Below are 21,499 nucleotides of genomic sequence, written 5' to 3'. Positions count from 1 at the left end.
ATCAGCCTTCACCTCCGCAGCCTTCACCTCCGCTATGTCGTCATCGGCCTCCTCCTCTAGGTCATCATCGGCCTCCTCTAGCTCGTCAACCTTCTCCACCGCCGCTAAGTCGTCAGCCTTCTCCTCCGCTAAGTCGTCCTCGTCGGCTTGGTCGTCATCGGCCTCGTCCTCCTCGGCTGGGTCGTCACCGTCCTCATCAGTCATATTATCCATGTCGTTTTCTACAGGGGACACAACAAAAGTGCTCTTTCGCACAATATGTTGCCCTTCGTTACCATTCTGCAACTCCACGTTTTTGAATTCAGGCCCCAATGCCACCTCCAAAGCACTGTGGGCTTTTTTCAAATCAGCAAGCACAGCCCTGAAGGCTTTCAAATGCCGATACCTGATAGACTTATCTCCTTGCTCCTCAGCTGCCTGTTGGATGAACTGGATGAATGTATTGTTCAGACCAGTTGTAGTTTCAACAAGCTTTTTTGCTTTCTTTATAAGTTCTTTGGGCACCTGCAGTTTTTTGTAGGAGAATGTCATGGTCCCTGAGCCTTCGGTGTGTTCTTTCCCATTGACAATGGTTTTGTGCTCTTTGACTGCTTTGTTCTTGTGTCTCTTGCTCTCACGTTCCTCGCTTTTTTCAGGTTTTCGATCCTTGAGTTCTTGTTTTTCCATGATGCTGTGGCATTTGGAGACCAGATCTTGGAGGGGCTCTGACCTGCATACATAGCAGTGCCATTTTGAGTTCTCATCAGTAATGACAGACAGCTCCTTCCTTCCCAAATTGCGCAGGATGCACTTCTTGCAGAAGGCATTGTTGCAATAGTCACAGCAGATGAGCTTGCCACCTTCAGCACACCACCTGGGTAGGAAAAGTTAAACAAGCTTTAGGGCATAAAGCAATTGAGGTTTTCAAATATATTATTGTTTCCAAAAGTATTGGCACTTGAATAAGGACCAATCCAAAACATATGTATAAAATGTCATACACTTTCAACACAACAAAAAACAAGCTTTTGTGTAAATTCCATGTCAAATTAAAATCATCATGGAAACATAATGCAATGTCTTGTTCTTTTGAGATCCCCAGGCTCGCCTACAATGTTAGTCTTCATACATTTACTTCTATTGTCCTTCTTATTACTTTACAATAAAACATGTGTAAAATGCCTTACCTGCACTGCTCATCCATCCCATCAGAGTCCCTGTTGATGTCATCACTTGTGTAATACTTGTAGCATGACTAGAGGGAGAGGAAATCATTTGATCAGACATCAAGAACGGAAAGACTGAAAAATGATCAGTGTTTTATAATGGCTATAAAAATAGATGGAATGTATATTTGAACTTTCCTACCTTGCAAATGAGTACTTTGAGTGCAGGATGCTCGTACACAGAGTTAGGTCGAAACTGGTTTACTACTTGTTTACCACAGGCAGTGCAGTTTACCTTCTTCTGCAGGGTATCATCTAGGATAAGGAGATAAAAATAAATCAATAATTGTTAACTTTCTTCCTTTCACTTTTGTCTCACTCCCTAAATGAGTTATTACATCCAGTTAATTTACATTAAAATCATATGTATTTTCTATTGTGAACATCTACATGCCAAAAAAAGAAATAATTAAATTATGTCACCTGTATGTTTCGGTTTGAAATCTACTCTGAGCTTCATGGCACCTTTATTATCATTCCCAGCTGGCCTTATGACTAAAGTGCCTAAAGAGAAGCAAAAGCAGAAAAGTCTCAAATCAGCATCAACAATATCTTGATGAAGACCAACAAGTACCTCCATAGTTCATACCTTTCGATACACTGCTTGCATTATTGTCTGAAGGATTGTCAGAAGTGGCACCTTCATCTTCACTCTCAGCTGAGGCGTCAGATTCTTTCAGTCCAGTGTGCTTAGATGCAGTAGTGGGCTTCCTAAAATGAGTTGACACACAGCTTTAATAATACAAGCCACGTCTGTGAGAACTCTTTTGAGAACATGCAACTACAAACAAAACAATAACAGACACATTTAAGAATAAGGCTCCTCACCTCTTGTTGCGAGAAGACTTCATAGTTTCTGTTGAGCTTCCAGGCTGAGAATTCAAGACATAATAGCTTCACAGTTAAGAACAAAAACACAAAAAAATGTGCCTTAAAGGATTCGTTTCTTTTGGTATACAAATATATACAGAGGTCAAAACACATGGTTTCACAACCCAAGAAGCTGCAGACTTACCTCCTCTGCCTTTTCTGACATTTGGTCTCGGTGCAATTCAGAAGAAGCCAGACTCATTTTACCTGAGGGAGACATTTGGAGATTTGTTTCGAGATAAACACAACGGTAAATTAAGATTTCTACAATGTTGCCTCTGAATAACAGAGGCAACATTGTAGACGTCTGAGATTTTAAGTTTGTAAACACATTTTAATATTTACAGTGACAAATTACAAGCAAGCTGTGTTATTACAATTTAGGTACTGATTAGTACTTGATATCACAATTCCACCGTTTCTGTATGACCATATTTTGTGTTTACGGTTCCACCATTTGCGTATTTCATTCATTTCAAAGCAGCTGAACTTCTAAAAATGAATTTGATAATCGTATTCTTTTCTTCAGGCTGCCTGGCACAAGACTCAATTATTCAACTAAAACAAACAGCAGGAATTACTCACATATTTTATAAGACTGATACAAATGTAACAAGCCAGGATAAAAGCAGCCATAGATGAAATGACCAAAAACCCACACACCTATTTTTACATCATCACTACACACACACACAAAAAACATAACTATGTGAATATTTGAAATACACATATGTTCAAAGCAGAGTAGTAACAATGCATACACAATTCTAGTCCTCAAGACGTGAGACCTACTGGACACGTTTTCTACAGACAATTTACACTGGTTAAGTCAAAGGTTACAGACAATGTTTTGGTTGTTTTAGTCTATTGGGGGGGAAGAAGAAAAAAAAAACTTTACTTTCTTTCTACTTATTAAACCGTTAATATAGGCGACCACCAGATTACAGCATCTGTAGGATTATATATTCATACAATCAAATATGTGCATTACCTAACGTGACATGCTTTTACGCGCGTGTATTTGGAGACAGCGGCATCGCTGTTCATTGTGCCGTCTGGCGTCATCATAATGTGCTGATTCGGTGGCTATCCGCTGTGCTGAGCTCACTGAGTCCTGGCAGCAACAACCAGCCCTAAATGTATCCAAACCCCAGTGTCAGTCAAAGAAAAATAGTCCACTCGCCTTGCAAGCAGCGCGCCCTGCTGCATTTAGTAGCTCTGTTCTGCTTCTTTATCCTCAACGCAGCCTCAACCTCCATGTTTTGACAACACAGGAACTCCTGACTATCAACGCCAAGTTTAGTCTCGCTATCATTAGCATGTTGAGCGGCCGCCGTTAATTCGCAACTACTTACTTTCACTGCCCAACGTTGCCCTGGATAAACTGCACCCTCGGCAGTGCATTTAAAGCTCAAATGCATGTGCATGCAACGGAAAATGCACGCGCAGGCCTCCTTCTGACGACACCACGGCACGAACCACCGTTAACCGAGGAGCCTCCAAAGTAGCACTAACACGCAGCTAGCTGCGACACAACGCGAATAATTGTGTTTTAAAAGGTCGTTTACTTTCACCAATATTATGTAACGCATATAACGTCACACGTCAGAATCGGCGCGTGGTCGAATTTAAAGCTTGCCGGCTGCGCAGCTTATAGCTCCAACTCAGCTAGTGTAGCTCGCTAACTAGCAGGAGGCAGCAACGGCCCGGCTCGCGTTTAATCGATGCACAAATGACTCGTCTAAACAAACAGGCTAAACAATGTTCCTACCTGCTTTTTACCGTCGTCATGTCTTGACTGATATAGACACGTTTCGCTGGCGGTACAGGGGGGAAGTTCAATCTAATTTGCAGGCGTATGATGCTGCAGAAGCAAGAATAGCCTCAGAATACCGAAACAACTCCGGTCAGGGGAGACAAAGCAAGGGGACCATCTTGCCGGATGGCTGTGGACGCAGCAAAATGGCGCACTAGCCTAAATCTTGTGCGGCTGCCTATTGGCTGACCACTTCTGGCGCTCTCGTGCTCTGATTGGTCCGCGCTCACCGGAGCTTATTGATTCGTTTAGCCGACGAGGGGAAGATTTTCTGTGGGAAGTAAAATGCTGCTGGCTGAATTCATTTGTTGATACAGTAAAAGGCGCGCTGTTTTGTTTTGGGTAAATTCCAGCGAATCATTGCCATTTACATGTTATAATATTTCAAAATAAACATAATTATGTATTTAAATTGAAGCGCTGTATCAAATACCACACATTTAAAGTGTATAACGGTCATTCTCAGGCCATTTATTTTTATTTTTATTTTTTGACATGAAAGATGGTATAACAGGACTGAAAGTAACAGGGCTTTCCCCACAGTATTAGCAAATACATGCTATGTAGCCACATCAACGCTAATAGCATGAAAACACTTAGAGCCTTCATGTGGTTTACCAAAACGTATCTTTAGAAAACAAAACTGAAAGCATCTAGAACGATTATAATCATTATTGTTCTGGGGAAGAAAAGGGCATTTGGCAGAATCGCCCTTCTCTTGTCCAAGCTCTACAACATTATTCAAACTTAAATATTATAATACTGATGTATCAGTGTGTACACAGCAGTAGTTGATTTACGCGAGTACTGTACAAATGTGAGGTACTTGAGTATTTCCATGTTCTGCTATACTATATACTTCTACGCAAATATTGTACATTTCACTCCAAAATGTTATTTAATTATATACACATTGCAAGATCTGATAAATAATATGAAATACAATTAACATACATTATAATGTATTATAGATAGATAGATAGATAGATAGATAGATAGATAGATAGATAGATAGATAGATAGATAGATAGATAGATAGATAGATAGATATTTTATTAATCCCCAAGGGGAAATTTGTAGTCGTAGTAGCGCCTTACAACTTGAAGATACAAATAAACACACAAGATAAAAGATATAAAGAACCAACAGGGATGAAAGATATATACAAAATAAGAATAAAGTAATATATATATATATATATATTAATATACACAATAAAAGAGAATACAACTAACTGGAATGAAATATATTTACAGCCGCAGAGTGTATTCATTAATTAAGCAAAATAAATGTGAACAATAGATAGTGCAAAATGCAAAGTATGTATGTGTAGTGTAGTAGCATACACGTATACAGTGATGAATTAATCCACAGAGGATCTAGCAAGCGGAGACTTGTTGTAAAGCCGTATTGCAGTAGGCAGGAATGTTCTCCTGTAACGGTCCTTGTTGCAGCGCAGCGTGATGAACCTCTTGGAGAAAGTGCTCCGCTGACCCTGCAGCATGTGGTGGAGAGGGTGGTCCGGGTTGTCCAATATGGACAAAAGTTTCTTCAGCGTCCTCTCCACCACCTGCTCCAGATACTCCTGCTTACAGCCGATGATGGAGCCGGCCTTCTTAACTAGCTTGTTAAATCTGTTGGTGTCACCGGCTCCAATGCTGCTCCCCCAGCAGACAATAGCGAAGTACAGGGCGCTGGCCACAACCGACTGGTAGAACATCTCCAGCATCTTGCTGCACACATTGAAAGATCGACGCTTCCTCAGGAAAAAGAGTCGACTCATCCCCTTCTTGTAGACAGCGTTGAGGTTGGCCTTCCAGTTCAGTCGGCTGTCGATGGAAACACCCAGGTACCTGTACTCCTCCACCATGTCCACGTCCTCTTCAAGAACACTCAGAGGACTCGGAGCCGTCGCCCTCCTCCTGAATTCCACCACCATCTCTCTGGTCTTGGCCACGTTCAGAAGCAGGTGATTCTCACCGGCCCACTCCACAAAGTCAGTTATGGATAAGTTGACTGCAACCCAGCAGTGTCACTATTATAATACGATAATATTATAATTTTTCCTGAAATGTATACCATTCTGCAGAATGAGTGCTTTTACCTGCTTTTATTTCAGTAAAAATTTGAATTCAGAACTTTTACTTGTTACAGATTGTTTTATTGTATTGCTACTTTTAATTGTGTAAACAATCTGTGTACTTCTTCCTCCACTGGTTAGCAGCATTTTACTGTTATCTGGTTGAGGTTGAGTGCCTTCAACTGCTTTTTGCTCAGTAGTGTGTTCTTCCAAAGGGTCACACAACACATCTGATATGTTTAATGGAGTAAGAGGAAAAGAGTTTTCTCTGTCTTTTCTTTCTCTCTGAAATGCAGGGTGACTTAAAATTGTTGGGCCTCAAACTACTATTTAACTGAAAACAGAGAGTTTAGAGAGAGCATGTCTCTTTCAGTGGGACTGCTAACAACTCATATAGGCATTTAAAACATGACAGGGCAAACATGAAATAACATGATTATTTTGAGCATTCCTGACTGTTCTCTGACTTTGGATCCTTTTTAAACAAACTGCACTTGTGTGATTGTGAAGTTACAAATATCACCTGAAGATGGGGCTGCTCTACAAAAGGCTATCAATGTTGAATTAAGTACTCGATTGGTCTGTCTTTCAAATTGTTGGTATGGTTGTTGGCAGCTATCACCAGCAATATTTTACTGACATTATTTTAAGTAACATACATTTGATCAAATAAATATTTGTTGTTAATTTCATTTCAACAATAACAAGATAAATCTCTGTATTATAAGAATGAGAGGAAAAATTAAACTGAATCAGGACTGGAATTGTCTCTGTCAGTCAGTTTCCTTTGAACATGTGGGAAACATGTTCCTCTAATGTGTGGGAGACAGCAAGAATCTTGACTCAAAATGTGTCCTATTATCAGTCATTTTGACCTGTCATCACAGAAAAAACCCATGTGTACCTACACACATTGACATCAATAATGTATGCCTTCTGGCTCACTGTCAACCACTTAAAAAAAAAGTAAATTATATTCCACCCTTAAACATTAGAAAAACCTTCATAAAATGTTGAGACATGGCGATGACGAGGATGGTGAGAGTGTTGTTGATAAGGGAATAGCAGGTAATTGCTTAGTATAAACGCCATGCTACATGTGGAACATAACAGATACAAATCACCCTTTGGCCCTTATTTGGCGACTTCCTCTGACGTGTATGCATACTGTGGTCTCAGAGTGTCAGGATGTCAATATATAAGTGGCAAATCGGAGTGTGTAGGTATTCAATTTCTCTGCTCAACCTACCAGCGTTGTCCCACGGTCTCTTTCAAAGACATGAAGAACATTCAAAGTCTTACACTGATGATGATGATGGTGGCAATGGTCTACGCAGGACCATTACACTGCAATGATACCGTGGAGGTGATGCGGGAACATCTTCATCACGAGGCAGAGATCAAGAGGAATGAGTCCAGCAAAGAGGTAACAAAACTACAAAACTACACCTGGCTGGTTTGCTTGTTTTATAATATACTGATTTATATATCTTTTCATTGAAGGCGCCGGATGAGTATATCATTAAGATATCATCAGAGAACAGCCCAACATGTGACGTATGTTCGAAACCTTTTCTAATTATTGGGATTATTGTACACATGACGCTTGTCTGACACAGTAGATGTAAACTTGCATGAAACTTGTGAACTGTTTGAGATGAAGCTTTGCTGGTTTCTTTGGATTGAGTTGTGCCTACTCCAACATTTTAAATACTACTACTGTACTAATTGTGCATTTCTCCTCACAGAAACTCTTCCTCTGTCGGGCTTGGAAGATTCTGAGGAATTACACAAACGTGTCAGCAAAAGTCAATGTAGCAATGCTCATCCGTCTGTTGGAACCGTTCACGGTAAAGATGAATTCAATGTGATTGAACATGTGTTTAGCCAGAATTCATGAATTCAATTTTAATGGCATCTGTTCTAACAATTAATCTGCTCTTTACTGTCAAACATGTTCTTATTCATTTTGGTTTCGTGTTCAGCTAGATCTTTGTGCGCTTAAAACTAAAATTGTCATAATGATTTTGTTTCAGATGTCCCAGGAGTGTGCCCTTGACACAAAAGATGGATACGTCCTACCAAATTTCTTCGCGCAAATCATGGAATGTTCACAAAAACGCTGCAATTGAGTTAAATACCATTTAAAATATAAGTTATTTCTATTTGTTGTGACATATTTATTTTCCTACATATCTTATTTTTGTAGTATTTGTATTTATACATCAATAAATTATAATGGCACATTGGTTTGTTGTTAAAGTCAATATTTTTCACAGCATGTCTGCTTATAATGTTTTGTCTATCACCAATCCATTCTCAGTATTCAAGTAAAACTCTCCGGTTAACCAGTAGCAGCAGTTTTATGCAGAAAAATAACCTTTTTCAGACATTTGGTTGCGCTTTTAGGTCTACAGACTTTCCAACAGTTGGAAGTGCTATGAAAAGGACGTGGTGATTGCTGTTACATGTACGTTTAACCTTTAAAAAAACAAAAAAAACAATAAGAAAATAGAAATATGGCCAATTTAATAATGAAACTGACCAAGAGCAACAAGAATATGAGATAAAACGTGTAAAATAATTTAATAAATAAAATATCCAGGGGTTTGGTGCATGTAAACATTTGTCATGATACAAAATAAAAGTCAGTTAGCGTCTACAGAACATCATAAAATAAAGATCTCCACAAAAACCTCATACTAGTGCATTAAACTAAGGCCAACAGTATGTATGATGTATATCAATATTACACAAAGTGTTCTGACCTTTGAAAATAAATAAAAAGATGACTTGCTTAGATTAGCAAATGGCACCAACATAAGAGCTGACTGGCATGCATGCCCCTATGCTTCTGACCTCAAGAAAAAAAAGCTATAATGCACTTTACAGTTACATACTTGATACTACATACCCTGTGCAAGTGAATTAACACCCTAAATCAGAATTCACTTACAAAGCATTCCTATCAGCATGGGCCATTTCTTACTTAGCAGGAAATCTGTAATAAAGAAGCTACGACTTAAACGATGTGGTATTCATTGCAACACACAACACATTTCAAAAGGTATGAATTCAGTTTATAGTTCATGTCCACAACTCTTGTTTTAAACATCTTCTTTCAGAGTGTTGCTCATTTTTAAAACCAAATGTGTTGCGTGTGAAACATGGTTATTGTTAATACCTCCTTGGTGTTATAGAGGTGCTTAGGTAAAAGAGCTGTATTTGAACAGAAGCTGCTGCCAACAAAATGTGTTTCCAAAGCTACATCAAAATGTTGGACATCCACAAAGAAGTCTTCCACTATAATACAGATAACAGAGGATAATAAGAGGTCTTACTCCTGTCACAGGTGCAACTCCGTCACATTTAAAACCATATCAGCTATACAGTGTATTCAGTTACTCTTTTAATGTTCAACAATAAATTCTTCAGACTCGACTCATGACTTCTGTTCCTAAAGTAACACAAAAGATACGGAGAAACAAGGCTCTCTGCTATGCTGCCTTTACTGCAGAAGGGATTCGATCACAGCTTCTGGCTTTGCAGATCTTTTCCTGTGTGAAGATAGGTACATGATAAGTGTATCAACCACTTCAGAGAGCTTTCAGCATTCTTATTTCTCAGAATAATAGTATAACATGATAACAGCAAAAACCATCATGCTAAAGCATCTTATCCACATTCTATAATTGGCACACACACAGTAACCGAAGGCTAAAGGGCCTTTGTAGCATTTATTTGACCCGTGATCAGCACAAACACTAAATATGATATGTATGCTCGAGGGAGCTATGTCAATCTGTGAAGACTTGCTTAGAGCAAATTTTATCCGCAAAAGAGATGATGTAAAGGCCAACGATTGATGAAAGAATAAGTCACGAGACACTACACAGTGGACTGGTATAGTGGTACAGCTTAACAGGGTGTGAAGCTTTAGGTTGCCTATGACTTGTGTAGAAAGTAGATTACCTTCGGCCAGTCTTGGGTCGGCCACTTTTGCCACTTTTAGAGGTTCTGGGTCTCTCTAGTTTCATCAGTGACTGCCGCATGCTCTCCTCCGTGTAGGCCAGATACACATGGGACAGATCCACCTCAAATGGCTGCGGGAGGCGGGGAAATAAGAAGAGAGAGAGAGAAAGATCAACAATACATTGTCATAGAGGGAAAAGAGAAAAATATCAGGAACATCAGTTATTGATGTGCAAAGAACTCACATCTTTTTCTTTTTTGTCTGGAGCCGGGGTTTGTTTTCTCATATTGTTGCCAGTGTATGCCACACATTTCTAAAAGACATAAGGTACAGTTCAAAGACACACTACTGAGAAGTAGTCCTTAACTCCTTTAAATTGAAGTTTTTCGAACTGCAAACCACAGTTGTGTGCATGAGATATGAAAGGTAAGCTCACCAGCTGCCATTCTCCAATGTCTTCATTCCAGTGCACGTAATTTTCTATCATCTCCTATACAAAAAAACATAAGAAAATATAAAACTAGAAGCAAGGAAAGACATTGTCACTGATGCAACTCCCCTTAAATCAGATAATATCATATTCTGTGTGACTGTGGGTCTTCTCTTCCTCTGGAGGAAGTCCACTAGTGCCTGCACAATGTGTGCAGCCTGCTACATATTCATGGTTTAGTAGGTCTGTGAGGTTGTGAGCGATGTACAAGCTAGGTGCATATTTTCCTACACAAATCTGATAATACATCAGAAATTTATGTTGATAGCCAATGGATTAACTGTAATTGCTTTTTTTTTCTGCCAAGAGCTTGTATCGGGTTATTATACGCAGAATAGAAAAAACAGCGATATGGATGAAAATGTTGCAACACAACCTAAATCAAGTGAAAGTCTGTGAGTGACCAAGGCAGGTTTTTCTATTTCATTTCATTCCTGTTCTTTGTGTGTACTGATGCGAGGGAACAACACAAGTCATGGGTATTTAGTAGAGTCAAAGAGTTGTAAAGCTATGAATGTAAGTACACAATCACACCTGGTATTCCTGGGGAATAAAGTTGTCGATGATGAGCATTTGGAGTCGCAGCTCTCGACTCAGCTGGCGAATGTTCTCCAGAAGGCCCTCGATCTCTCTGTGGTGCTCTTGCTGTAGATCTGCCATCTAACAAAACACGACAACAACAGTGGATTAACTTGTTTTGTTCCCCTGATCAATCAAGCCCAACTTCAACCATGGCTTGAGTTTCATAACTTATCAATTAAAGCTCTGATTGAAAAAGTATTTCATACCATTTTTGATAGAAACTAGTTCACTCATAACCGTCTCCACACTACACCGCCCTGCTGCCCTGATGGTACGATTTCTCTTGGTGTTACTCTTTTAAGTTATGCTTACTTCTGATTTGGCAGCCATCAGCATGGTCCATACTTTCTTCAGCTTCTTGGTCTTTCCTTGAGCCTCCTCCTGCAGACTGGTGTACTTCTCTTCTATGTCCAGACGTTCTTGCTGTTTTAAGAGGGAAAGGGATCAGTGATCATGCAGAAGCAAGCCAGCTGGAGTCTGCTGTCATGACTGAAATCCTGAAATTTGGGTCATATCAAACAGAAAGGGCACAAGTCCACAAGTTTGCATTTCTCTGAACACAAAGCAAGTGAAAGAGTACCAATGAGCTTCTAACCACATTTCCAACCACAAAGATGCAGCTAGTTCAGTGCGAAACACCTGGCGGTTAGATTGACACCTCATGACTACGGGACTATGTGGTATCTGATGTCATATCTTGGTTGTAGACAGCTAATGTCAGCTAAAGATGGTACTATTATAATTTTAGAATTGAAATTGTTTATATCAACACATCATGTTGTTTATTAATTTGGGTCAAATTGTTCATCAAGTAGTTTTTTTAGCAAATAAACAAATACAACTTCAAACATTTTACTCCAGAAGGATCAGTAGACAATATTTGGTTAATACTACAATAGTTGATGTAAAATGCACACATTCATGTTAACTTTTCAGAATGACAAAGTAAGGAAGTACTACAGCTTTAGTAGTCAGATTGGTTTTGGGACATTCATCCATACCTCTTTCTCCTCCAGCTCCCTCCGCAGCTTTTCCGCCCTCCTGCGACGTTCTTCCAGTTCATTGTTGGACTCCTGCAAAAGCTTCTCCTGCTCCTCAGCCTTGGCCAAGAGGTCCACCCCACCCACAATGACTTTCTTCTCTAAGGCCGACAATTTATCCAGCAGAAGGTGATGCTCCTGCCTAAGGGGTAAGAGGAGGATCAGGTAGTGAATGAGTGAATACCATATTTCCACATCCAGTAACAACTGAAGAAGACATTGTAGATTGTTTGATTTGTATCATCGTGGATAACAAAGTTCCCGGACTCACTGGGCTTTAAGAAGGTCCTTCTCCCTCTTCTCCAGCTCTGCTCTTGCCTTGTTCCTCTCCTCTTCCTCCATGTCCAGCTTGGCCTCCAAAGCCTTTCTTTCCTCTTCAATCTTTGCCTGCATCTCCACCATCTTGTCCGGGGAAACCTTCTTCCTCCCTTGTGAGACACACAGGGAACCATGGTCACGTTAATATACGGGTTGTTTTCGATGTATTTCCTTATACTATGTTACTTGTCAGTGTATAGGTTACAATAATATAAATGCAGATTAATTCTATCCTGTGTTTTTTTAAATCAGCATTAGTGTTATTTAATATATTCGGTTTTAGATTATAAATATAGAAATAAAATGAATGTCCGAAGAGTGGGTGCCAGTGAGAGCCAGCTGCTTAAAGTTCTGTCTTACTAATGCACAGAATTTAATAATTGTTAGTGCAAGCAAAATGTGAAAATAAGGGAAACTATATAAAGTGCAAGATTCTTTTAACAACTATTAAGAGGAAGAGACACATAAATGGTAGTCATATATGGACAAACAAAAGGAAAAATGTTAACAGCGATCAATATACAATAAACCTGTTATCCAGTTAGTCAGAGTTAGTAAAATAGCTACTGAAACACACGGCAGCCATCTTGATAAGTTGTGCGAGTAGAGACAGCATTGCTACAGGACAACAGCACAATGTAGATTCTTACACCAACCTCTTTCCTCTTGAATTAAGAGGTGTATAGCAAGTCAGACAGGCGGCATTTGCACCAGGAGGAAGAGAGAGAGAGAGAGAGAGAGAGAGAGAGAGAGAGAGAGAGAGAGAGACAGAGAGCAACACATTACAGAATGATCCTGAAAATCGTATGACGACAGAGTGGAACACCACGTAAGTGACAAGGAGTGGGAGTAAATCAAACAGAAAACGAGAAATCTCAGTAATAATTACAGAATAACATAGATGTAGTGACAGTAGATAGACATGAGGCAAAACAATATATGAAACGTTGCTTATGAAACATGATGTGGATGAATGAATTATGTGTTTGAGAGACAGAAGTTACAGATTACACAATGCAGCGTGGCAGAGGTGTAACCTGAAACTGGGGACATGAAATCATCATGCAGAACCAGTCTAGAATGTCGAAACTGTGTTTATTTAGGCCATGCTTGGAAGAAAGTAGGAGAAATTCGACATTAGATTGTGATTTCATTCAACTGTCCAACAGTCACAGTTAAATTAATGGATCTGTCCCAAGACATCCTTATCAAAACACTGAGAACGTTTGCAATCACTTAAAAACTATTTGGGACATGGTCAGCAAGAGTGAGGGGATCCGGGCTGTGAGAAAACACGAGTGGCACAGACACAGGGAATGTATTAAGCTTTTTTTCACACATGCACTGTCATCCATAATTGCACTGAGAAACTTCCCTGTGGTAATTTGCCAACTCAGGACCTTTAACAGCTCAAGCGTCAATTAAATGGACAACCTTAATGCAAACATAAGGTTTATTTACTTTGGTTCAATAACAAACTCTTCTGTGAATTCCTGAATCAATAATGAAATGCAAAATAGAAAGACGTCACAGGCCTATTTCTATCGAGGCTGCACAACCTTCTGTGTTTTTTTTTTTATTTCATCGAAAATACGTAGCAATTTTAATTTGAATCTAAATATACTAATAGTGGCAGACAATTATGGGGTACATATGATAAATAGAAAAGATGTAAGGAAATCCTTTAATAGGGGTTGTGTTGCTTTTATCCAAGGACAAAAGGAGAGAGAGCAACGCGACTGAGATAAATCCATGAGTTATGAAGCAAAAATAATATTATTAGACAAATAATAGTCAGCAGAAAAATAGCAATAGAATAGAAGCAATAGAATAATAGCAGAAAAAAGCCTTTTTTCCCACAAATTCACACCGGCAGGGCATGCCGCTTAACTCCTTCCGTTTTTACCTCTCACAATGAAACCCTTTACATACAGTGTGCGCTGCATCACTGCTTACCAGGGAAAACTCAGACCATTTCGCAATGAGGCAAATCAACAAAATAGCTTACATTATGTATTTATCACAAAAAAATGCATGTCTGTATTGATCAAGGATCCACCAGCCTCAATGATATAGTCCTTATTAAATGCTTGACAACAAAGATGTAATTGACGGCGTAGAAAAAGTAGCAGTGTCCAAAAAGGTCGTTTTCATTTTGTCGATGAGGTCACGATATTGTCCTCTATATACAACTACCTAAAGTAGTAGCAAATGTTTTGCATGTGAAACCTTCTTGGCAATAAGTCAGATTCTGAGCGGAGTGTGTGGCAAAAAAACAACAACCTCTAAATAAATTTAAAAAAATAATAAATCTGTTTTGTAAGTTTTTGACTTTTTGAGCTAATCTCAACAAAGGGTAAAAAAAAACAGGCTTTCATCTGTTAAATTAAATTAACTTTTCATGCAGGCCTATTATGATATGAATCATGTGCACCCATCTTTAGACAGTTAAGCAAGTTTTTCACAACCACTTAAAAGCGTAAATACTACGAATGACTGAACCGAAGGAATACCCACTACGAAAACCGCCCACATACATACATACATACAGTATGGCACATACTTTTCCTCCTGGATTGACTCAAACACGTCAATCCAGTTGCTCTCAATTTTCAACTTTCATTACTGCCAACAACCAATATCATGTTAACACGATATAAACAGAACACCTGTTGAAGCTACAAATGCCATGCAAGCCAATCAGGAATTAAAGAGAGAAAAAAAAAAAAATTACTTTGAAATCTTTTCCATTTATAAGTAAAGCAGTCTGGTCATATTTAATTTATGATGAAATTGATATGGAACATTTATCAAGGGAAGCTACAGATTGTTTTGACAACTATTAGAGATACTTAAGCAGTGGCAAGCCCCCCGAAGCACTGCCTCTGGTCAGCAATCAAGTTAAGGAGATAAAAAGCCACTCAGCTGCAAAATATGCTTCAATCAGTTAGACAGCCTGCATGGTATGAGAACGGATTAATCTTAATCCTTGGTGTCATTTCTTTGCAACTTTATGTCCTCTGGCAGTGATTCCACCATGGTATGACTTCTTTTTTTTTTTTATTAATCAAGACTGACCCGACTCAACATGGAATTTTTCCATGAGGAGCTCAGTGTTAGTGCTTACCACCCTGCCTTTCATCTAAATTCAAAACCAGCAATTTTACAGGATCCATGTGTGAAGAAGGCTCTGTGGACAGATGGGTTGGTAGAGCAGAGTGCTGCTCCAACTCACTATTCTTAGGCTAATCCTCAGTGGGCGGTGGCACTGAGGAGGACCAGGCAAATTCTGAACTATTGCTGCTGTTGCTAATGTCTGGAAAAGAAGCAAAGGAAGCAGAAGAAGCAGAAGAAGCGCCCCCCGTCCCACCAAAGCCCACAGTGAGAAACGCATAGAGGTAAAGAACCATTGGTTTGCGAGGCGTAAAGCAAAATGTACGTGCTATAGGATGGTCCGACAAATGAGGCAGCTGCAGGTGCACACATGCAAATTGCAGATACAGCACCGTACTCACAGAAGATGAATATCTCGGTTATTATTAATTTAAAAAAACCTGATACTGCAGTGTTGGAAAGAATAATAATGACAACTGGGTAATCTCGAGATATCAATATAAAACACTGTGGAACATGGCCTCACCGGAACAGTGTCAGTATTGCAACATAGTTTCCACTTTAAAACAGAAATGTGTAAAAGGTGAGGAAAGGGAAACTCCAAAATGAGAAGAGTGTTATTATATGGAAGCCTGTTAAGGGAGTAGAGACTAACTGGTGACCTAAAAGCAACTTTAGCTTGATAATCATCTGAGGAACTGAATGCTGACTCATTACAATTAGAGATTGAAAAAGATATATGCAAACGGTACAGATTTATATCCGACCATTTACTAAAAACAGAAACCACTAAATAAAAAAAAAAACACTCCCTGCAAGCTTATGAAGATTGCATCAACACATGTTCAGTAACTTGCTTTAATGCACACTTGCATCTATGTGTGCATAAATTACAAATTCTTACCTCTTTTTTTCCTGTGGCCTTCTCCTGCCACCCCTCCTTCATCATCACCTTCATCCATCTCTTCTGATCCACTGCCGTCTGAGCCAGAGATCTCTTCACCTAGAATCATACAAAACATGTAAAAATACAGTCTTGGAAAAAATAAATGATGTAATCTAAACAGCATGATTATATTTACTACCTTCCCCCAGTTTCTTCTTTAGCTCCTCAATCTCCTTCTGAAACTGGCGCAATAGGGCATCCTTAGGATCCTCATTGATCCTGGCTTTGTTCTTGATGTTTTTAGCCCTATTAGCGTAGCGCAGGGTACTGATGGTTTCATCATAGTTATAGTCTGCAGGACCTATATTTGCACACTAACGGAGAGAAGTATGTAATTTAAAAGTGAGTCGAAAATGTCAAAGTTGGGTATGGTAAAAAGCTTAGAATTTACAAATGCTGAGAAAATGTTGATCTGCACATTTATTGCTCTCTGAAATTATGCATTTGTTGCTCACAACACAACGCTTCTAGAACAGCTTTTAAACTTTCACTCTACCATCATGGTCTTGGAGTTTCCTCCCAATGAATCCTGCAGCAGACGGGTTAGTTTAGAGTTCCTGTAGGGCACGTGAGTGCTCTTGCCGTCCACCAGGGCAGAGATGACGTTGCCCAGTGTAGAGAGAGAGAGATTGATCTTTGTCGCTTCCTTTAAACGCTGACCTGTTGCTCCAGTCTTGCCCTGTCTCTCCGAGCCCTGTAGGGGTAGGGTTGCAGGTCAATTGGTGGTCAGATGGATTGCGGACGATAAGTCATATACGTATATCGTAGTCACATCTGCATCATTTCATTTTCAAGGAAGTAGTTTAGTTTTACTCAGAAATGTCTTGCCAGAGATACATACTGCAAGATCAACCAGATGAAGCTTTCCCATGCGGACATGCTGGTTTCCATCCACACCCTTCTCACTGCATTCAATGGTGATGGTGAAGATAGCGTGAGAACGGGAGCTGTGTTCATTCATGTTTGTTGCTCCGACAGACCCTTCACACAGGGAAATATAATGCAATCAAACAACATGACTTGTATGTGTGATAACTAACTTTAAAATCGGATCTGAAATTAAATTTTTCTCTGCACATTGTAAAATTTCTACTCAAGCATTTTCTGATAACAGCACAATTATGTGCCAGGTGACAGGTAGTCTTAGCACAGAATCCCTTTGCTTAACAGTTTGAACACTTTGCATTTTAAATTAAGAAAAAGATTACAGTACATGATTGTACATCAATTCGCTAAATCCACACAATATTGTGTACACGGATGCAAACACATAAGTGAAAAAAGAAAGCTACTAAAAAATGTTACAAAGGCCTGTGCTGTGTGCTTAAATAAATATGAAATTCACGACACACACATATAAATATAGAACTTGTGCAAGGTGGACTGACATACAGATACAACAAATTATCTTGATTTTGTAGATATCTTTTTCTGTCTGTCAGTTATTCCTCTTACGGTTTTTGTGGCCCATCGTCATAATCCTGTCCATGTCGTCGGCATTGTTCACGACGTAACCAGAGAGGTCTTTGATATACACACCAACATCTGGTCTTTCTTTCACCTGTGGTGAAAAATGTCAACTTTACCACAGAAAATTGTTGTCAGCATCAAACAGTTAATACAAGCCAATCTATTCAGCCCTCTTTTGCAAGCTTCCTGTTTGGAAATATGACTGTTGTGTCCTTTATGACAGATCTTCCACGACAGTATTGATATGAATCACTGAACTCCATGTTTTAGTGTTGGTTTTAAGCGTAATTTTACCTCGAGCCGCTGCAGTTGGTCCTTGCCCAACAAGTCTCGGACTTCCTCATTGTAAATCTCCAGGTACGAAACACGAACCAAAAACCTGTGGAAGTTAAATGTGTTTTTTAAAGTGAGATACATGCTGCAAATGGCAAAACAGGCTTTGTAAATACATCAATACTAACACTTGTGCCCCTTTACAGGAACTATGTTTCTGTGGAGCTTTTTATTCTGCTAATAAAACCCAAATCTGATTATTATTATTTTTGTTTTTTACTCGCAGGGCAATGATCAAAAGGCTTGCCTTTAGTTAATTCAGTAAGACTCATTCCCATGAAACTCTTGCTTCAGAACAAAACCAAGGCAGTTTACCAATAACAGTATCAAGCTCCGTCCAAAGATCACTTTATTTCAAAAGATTGCTTGTGGTGGAGTGTGCATATTATAAAACTAAACAAGAGACTAAAGTTTTCACTTAAATTGACACTGATTTACGCACTGGGAATCATCAGCAGGACTAATTATGTGCGTAGACAAAATATGTGTATCTGATTTTACTGAATGTTTGCCTGATTGATTGCTTTCTTACCTTGTGTCACCCTCTGCCTTGGCAATGTGACCAAAAACATGAGCAAAGGAGTTTGGGATTATCCCTCTGAGTTCTGGCACAGCTCTCACACCCTCCATGGTGAAGGTTTTTCCTGTGCCAGTTTGCCCATATGCAAAAATGGTGCCTGAAACGGATAACAGAGCATAAAATCACAGTTCCATTTCCAATATAGAATATAAAGATTTAAGAGTAACTTAATATGTATTGTATTTGTCAACAATGAAAGCACAAATTTGAGGATTAGATTTAATAGAGGCAATAGTGTATGTTTGACTGTCTGTGTTGAAATGCCTCCAACAGTTGATTTAACGCTAATCATTACTGATGATGCACATTTTACAGCAATGGTTTATTAATAAAAAATAATAACTTATGTTACATTAAATGTACCATTGTATCCCTCTAATACTGAGTCAACGATGGGGCGGGCAGTGAGATTGTAGACATCCAGCTGTTTGCTGTCTGGTCCAAACACGGTGTCAAATGTGAAGGTCTTAGGAGGCTCGTGGGGAGTCTCCAGTTTGTTGACTGTTATGGTCCCACGGATCTCGTCCACAATGACGGCCTGTTTGTGACTCATCGTCTTCTCTTTCTGGTTGAAGGGACGACATCTTACCACCACCTTGACGTTATCGACCTCCTGCTTCTCAAGCTTATTGCTCTGAAAAAGAACGGGCCACAATGAGAGGCAGCTCATGCAATAGTATGTAACAATTAGCTAACTAGCAATCCTTTGAGCCCATTAGCTAGCTTAAACGGCCCAGTCAAAACAAAGCTAGCTAAAGTTAGTACCTCGCCGTTGTCGTGTTGCTCGGCATTACTGACGTTGACGAGAACGCCAGTTACCTGACGTTACCTGGCGTTAGCTGACTAGCACAAACATGGACAATAGCACATGTTTTTTTTATCAATCCACCACGCTGTCAACATTTGTGCTACTTGATTTATGGTGATTAGCAAAAAAACTCACGAAGTGTCTAATGTCTGTGTTGGAAACTGGTAAGCTAACGACGCTAACCGGTTAGCATCACATCAGTGCGGTCGGAAGAGGAAGGGAGGAGCCCCTCTGCAACCAAAACAAGAAAAATGCAAAGAGGCGCGTCGACTTACCGGCATAGTTAAAATGCAGAAGGGCGATTAATGTAATAGTGTATGTATAATGACAATTAAACGTGTGTAAGGCTTTGTTCATGTGTTATTTGTTATCAAAATAATTTCCAGCGCAGTGCCCATATCAGAGGCTCACATCCGATAGCTTGTTGTCAGGTCTGTCCAACTGCGCATGCGTTCCAGGGTATGGTGGAAGGAGGGAGCGGGTCTTCAGTTGGGTGGTTACAGTAACTGCTGCATTGTAGGGTACTAAATGGCATCGTTGTGTTCAGATATGTAATATATCGGGGACGCACATAGACGTGTGGGAGTTTCAAGATACATTTACTGTCACACTTAGGCCAACTGCAGGCGATTCAATTCAGTGCAACGAAATAAAAGTACAGAGGTACAAAACTCAAAAAATGAGTTGCCCCCACACACTACTCCCACTCTGTGCATTGTGTGACATTCCTATGCTAAGCTTCTGCCTGGCCCCAAGTTTAGTGTGTGTTAATGTGTTTATACACACACACATTCATTTGGCACATACTCAATGTGCACAATACTGAAATATTGAAGGTGTCGACAGTAGATTTTGACTAGCGTTATAGGCTGATAAAAAATAAAATGAGGCAGGCCAATATAAGCTATATTATATGTTGTACTGTATATGGCGGCAGATCAAGGGCTATCAACAAATTGCAGGAAATACATCTCAGAAAAATGCTGCTGTTGATCTAGGAGCAGTGTCTTCCTCACAGCAATGAAGACATCAGATAATAAACTTCATTTTTTTCGACTGCAATATGTCCCACTCAGTACAAATTCTTTAATAACAAAATTGTAGGGATCCTAATCAAAAAATGTTTCCTATGGGTTCATGTAAACTGTAACTTTTTTAAATAGCATAATCAATAACAATAATATTGCACATCCCTTTATACTTCTTTAAATACACATTTCACTTTAACATTACACTTAACACACACTTACAGTACACTGGTTTACAGTACTGTTATCTGTTTGTCTGTGCACTTTATTTTATATTTTAAATGCAATTGCACTGTGTTGATTGTTGTTGTTTGTCTAATGTATGCACCACCCGCCAAGACAAATTCTTCATATGTGTAACATACCTAGCAAATAAAAATGTTCTGATTTAGCGTTGAAAAGCCAATATCTGACTCTAATTTTGACAAAGGAATCCTCTTCAAGACAACATCAGGTAGGACCCACCTCAAGCCCCTTATTATCTTCACAAAAGTTGTGCTTTAGAGGGACATATGGTCAATCACTGTTTAAGTTCTTTACATTACCACAAACCAGTTGACACAGTGTGTGTGTAGTGTGGCCCCTCGGTTAGCAGGTGATCACTCTAAAACATAATATGGAGTAGTTAACTCAACTGCAATACTAAAATGGTTCTTGCATGAGTATTTTAACATGCTGCAAGAACAGGTAGACATATTTGTGTTATATATATATATATATATATATATATATATATATATATATATATATATATATATATATATATACACACACATACATATCACACATGTTGCAGTTGAAGTAAAGAATGCAGGCGAGAGCTTGTCCGTTATGTTATTGTTGTTT

At 39.2% G+C, this 21,499-nt stretch overlaps 2 protein-coding genes across 2 annotated transcripts in view; both read right to left on the bottom strand.

The window, feature by feature from the left end:
* atrx (ATRX chromatin remodeler) overlaps positions 1–2,277 on the bottom strand; it is a gene marked incomplete at its 5' end in the record, with an annotated part of 31,726 nt that extends 29,449 nt beyond the window's left edge. The window contains 7 exons of the mRNA XM_079228281.1: positions 13–853; positions 1,167–1,234; positions 1,348–1,460; positions 1,629–1,709; positions 1,795–1,916; positions 2,034–2,077; positions 2,221–2,277. Of these exons, the coding sequence (XP_079084407.1) occupies positions 13–853; positions 1,167–1,234; positions 1,348–1,460; positions 1,629–1,709; positions 1,795–1,916; positions 2,034–2,077; positions 2,221–2,277 (1,326 nt within the window). The remainder of the gene's footprint in view (positions 1–12; positions 854–1,166; positions 1,235–1,347; positions 1,461–1,628; positions 1,710–1,794; positions 1,917–2,033; positions 2,078–2,220) is intronic.
* Positions 2,278–8,533: 6,256 nt separating this feature from the next.
* Positions 8,534–19,906, bottom strand: kif3a (kinesin family member 3A; the record flags this gene model as incomplete). Its single annotated transcript, XM_079228846.1, has 17 exons — positions 8,534–9,528; positions 9,944–10,074; positions 10,189–10,257; positions 10,381–10,434; positions 10,969–11,094; positions 11,329–11,439; positions 12,018–12,198; positions 12,328–12,484; positions 16,393–16,491; positions 16,574–16,748; positions 16,931–17,128; positions 17,276–17,415; positions 17,890–17,995; positions 18,199–18,283; positions 18,770–18,914; positions 19,181–19,451; positions 19,901–19,906. 17 exons carry the CDS (start codon positions 19,904–19,906, stop codon positions 9,480–9,482), a joined length of 2,103 nt encoding a protein of 700 aa, XP_079084972.1. The 3' UTR covers positions 8,534–9,479.
* Between the last annotated feature and the right edge of the window lie 1,593 nt (positions 19,907–21,499).

Source organism: Taurulus bubalis (genome assembly GCF_910589615.1).
Source record: "Taurulus bubalis genome assembly, chromosome: 13".
NCBI classification, from domain to species: domain Eukaryota; kingdom Metazoa; phylum Chordata; class Actinopteri; order Perciformes; family Cottidae; genus Taurulus; species Taurulus bubalis.
Note: the sequence above shows the minus strand (reverse complement) of the source record. Positions and strands in the feature narration are given on the sequence as shown.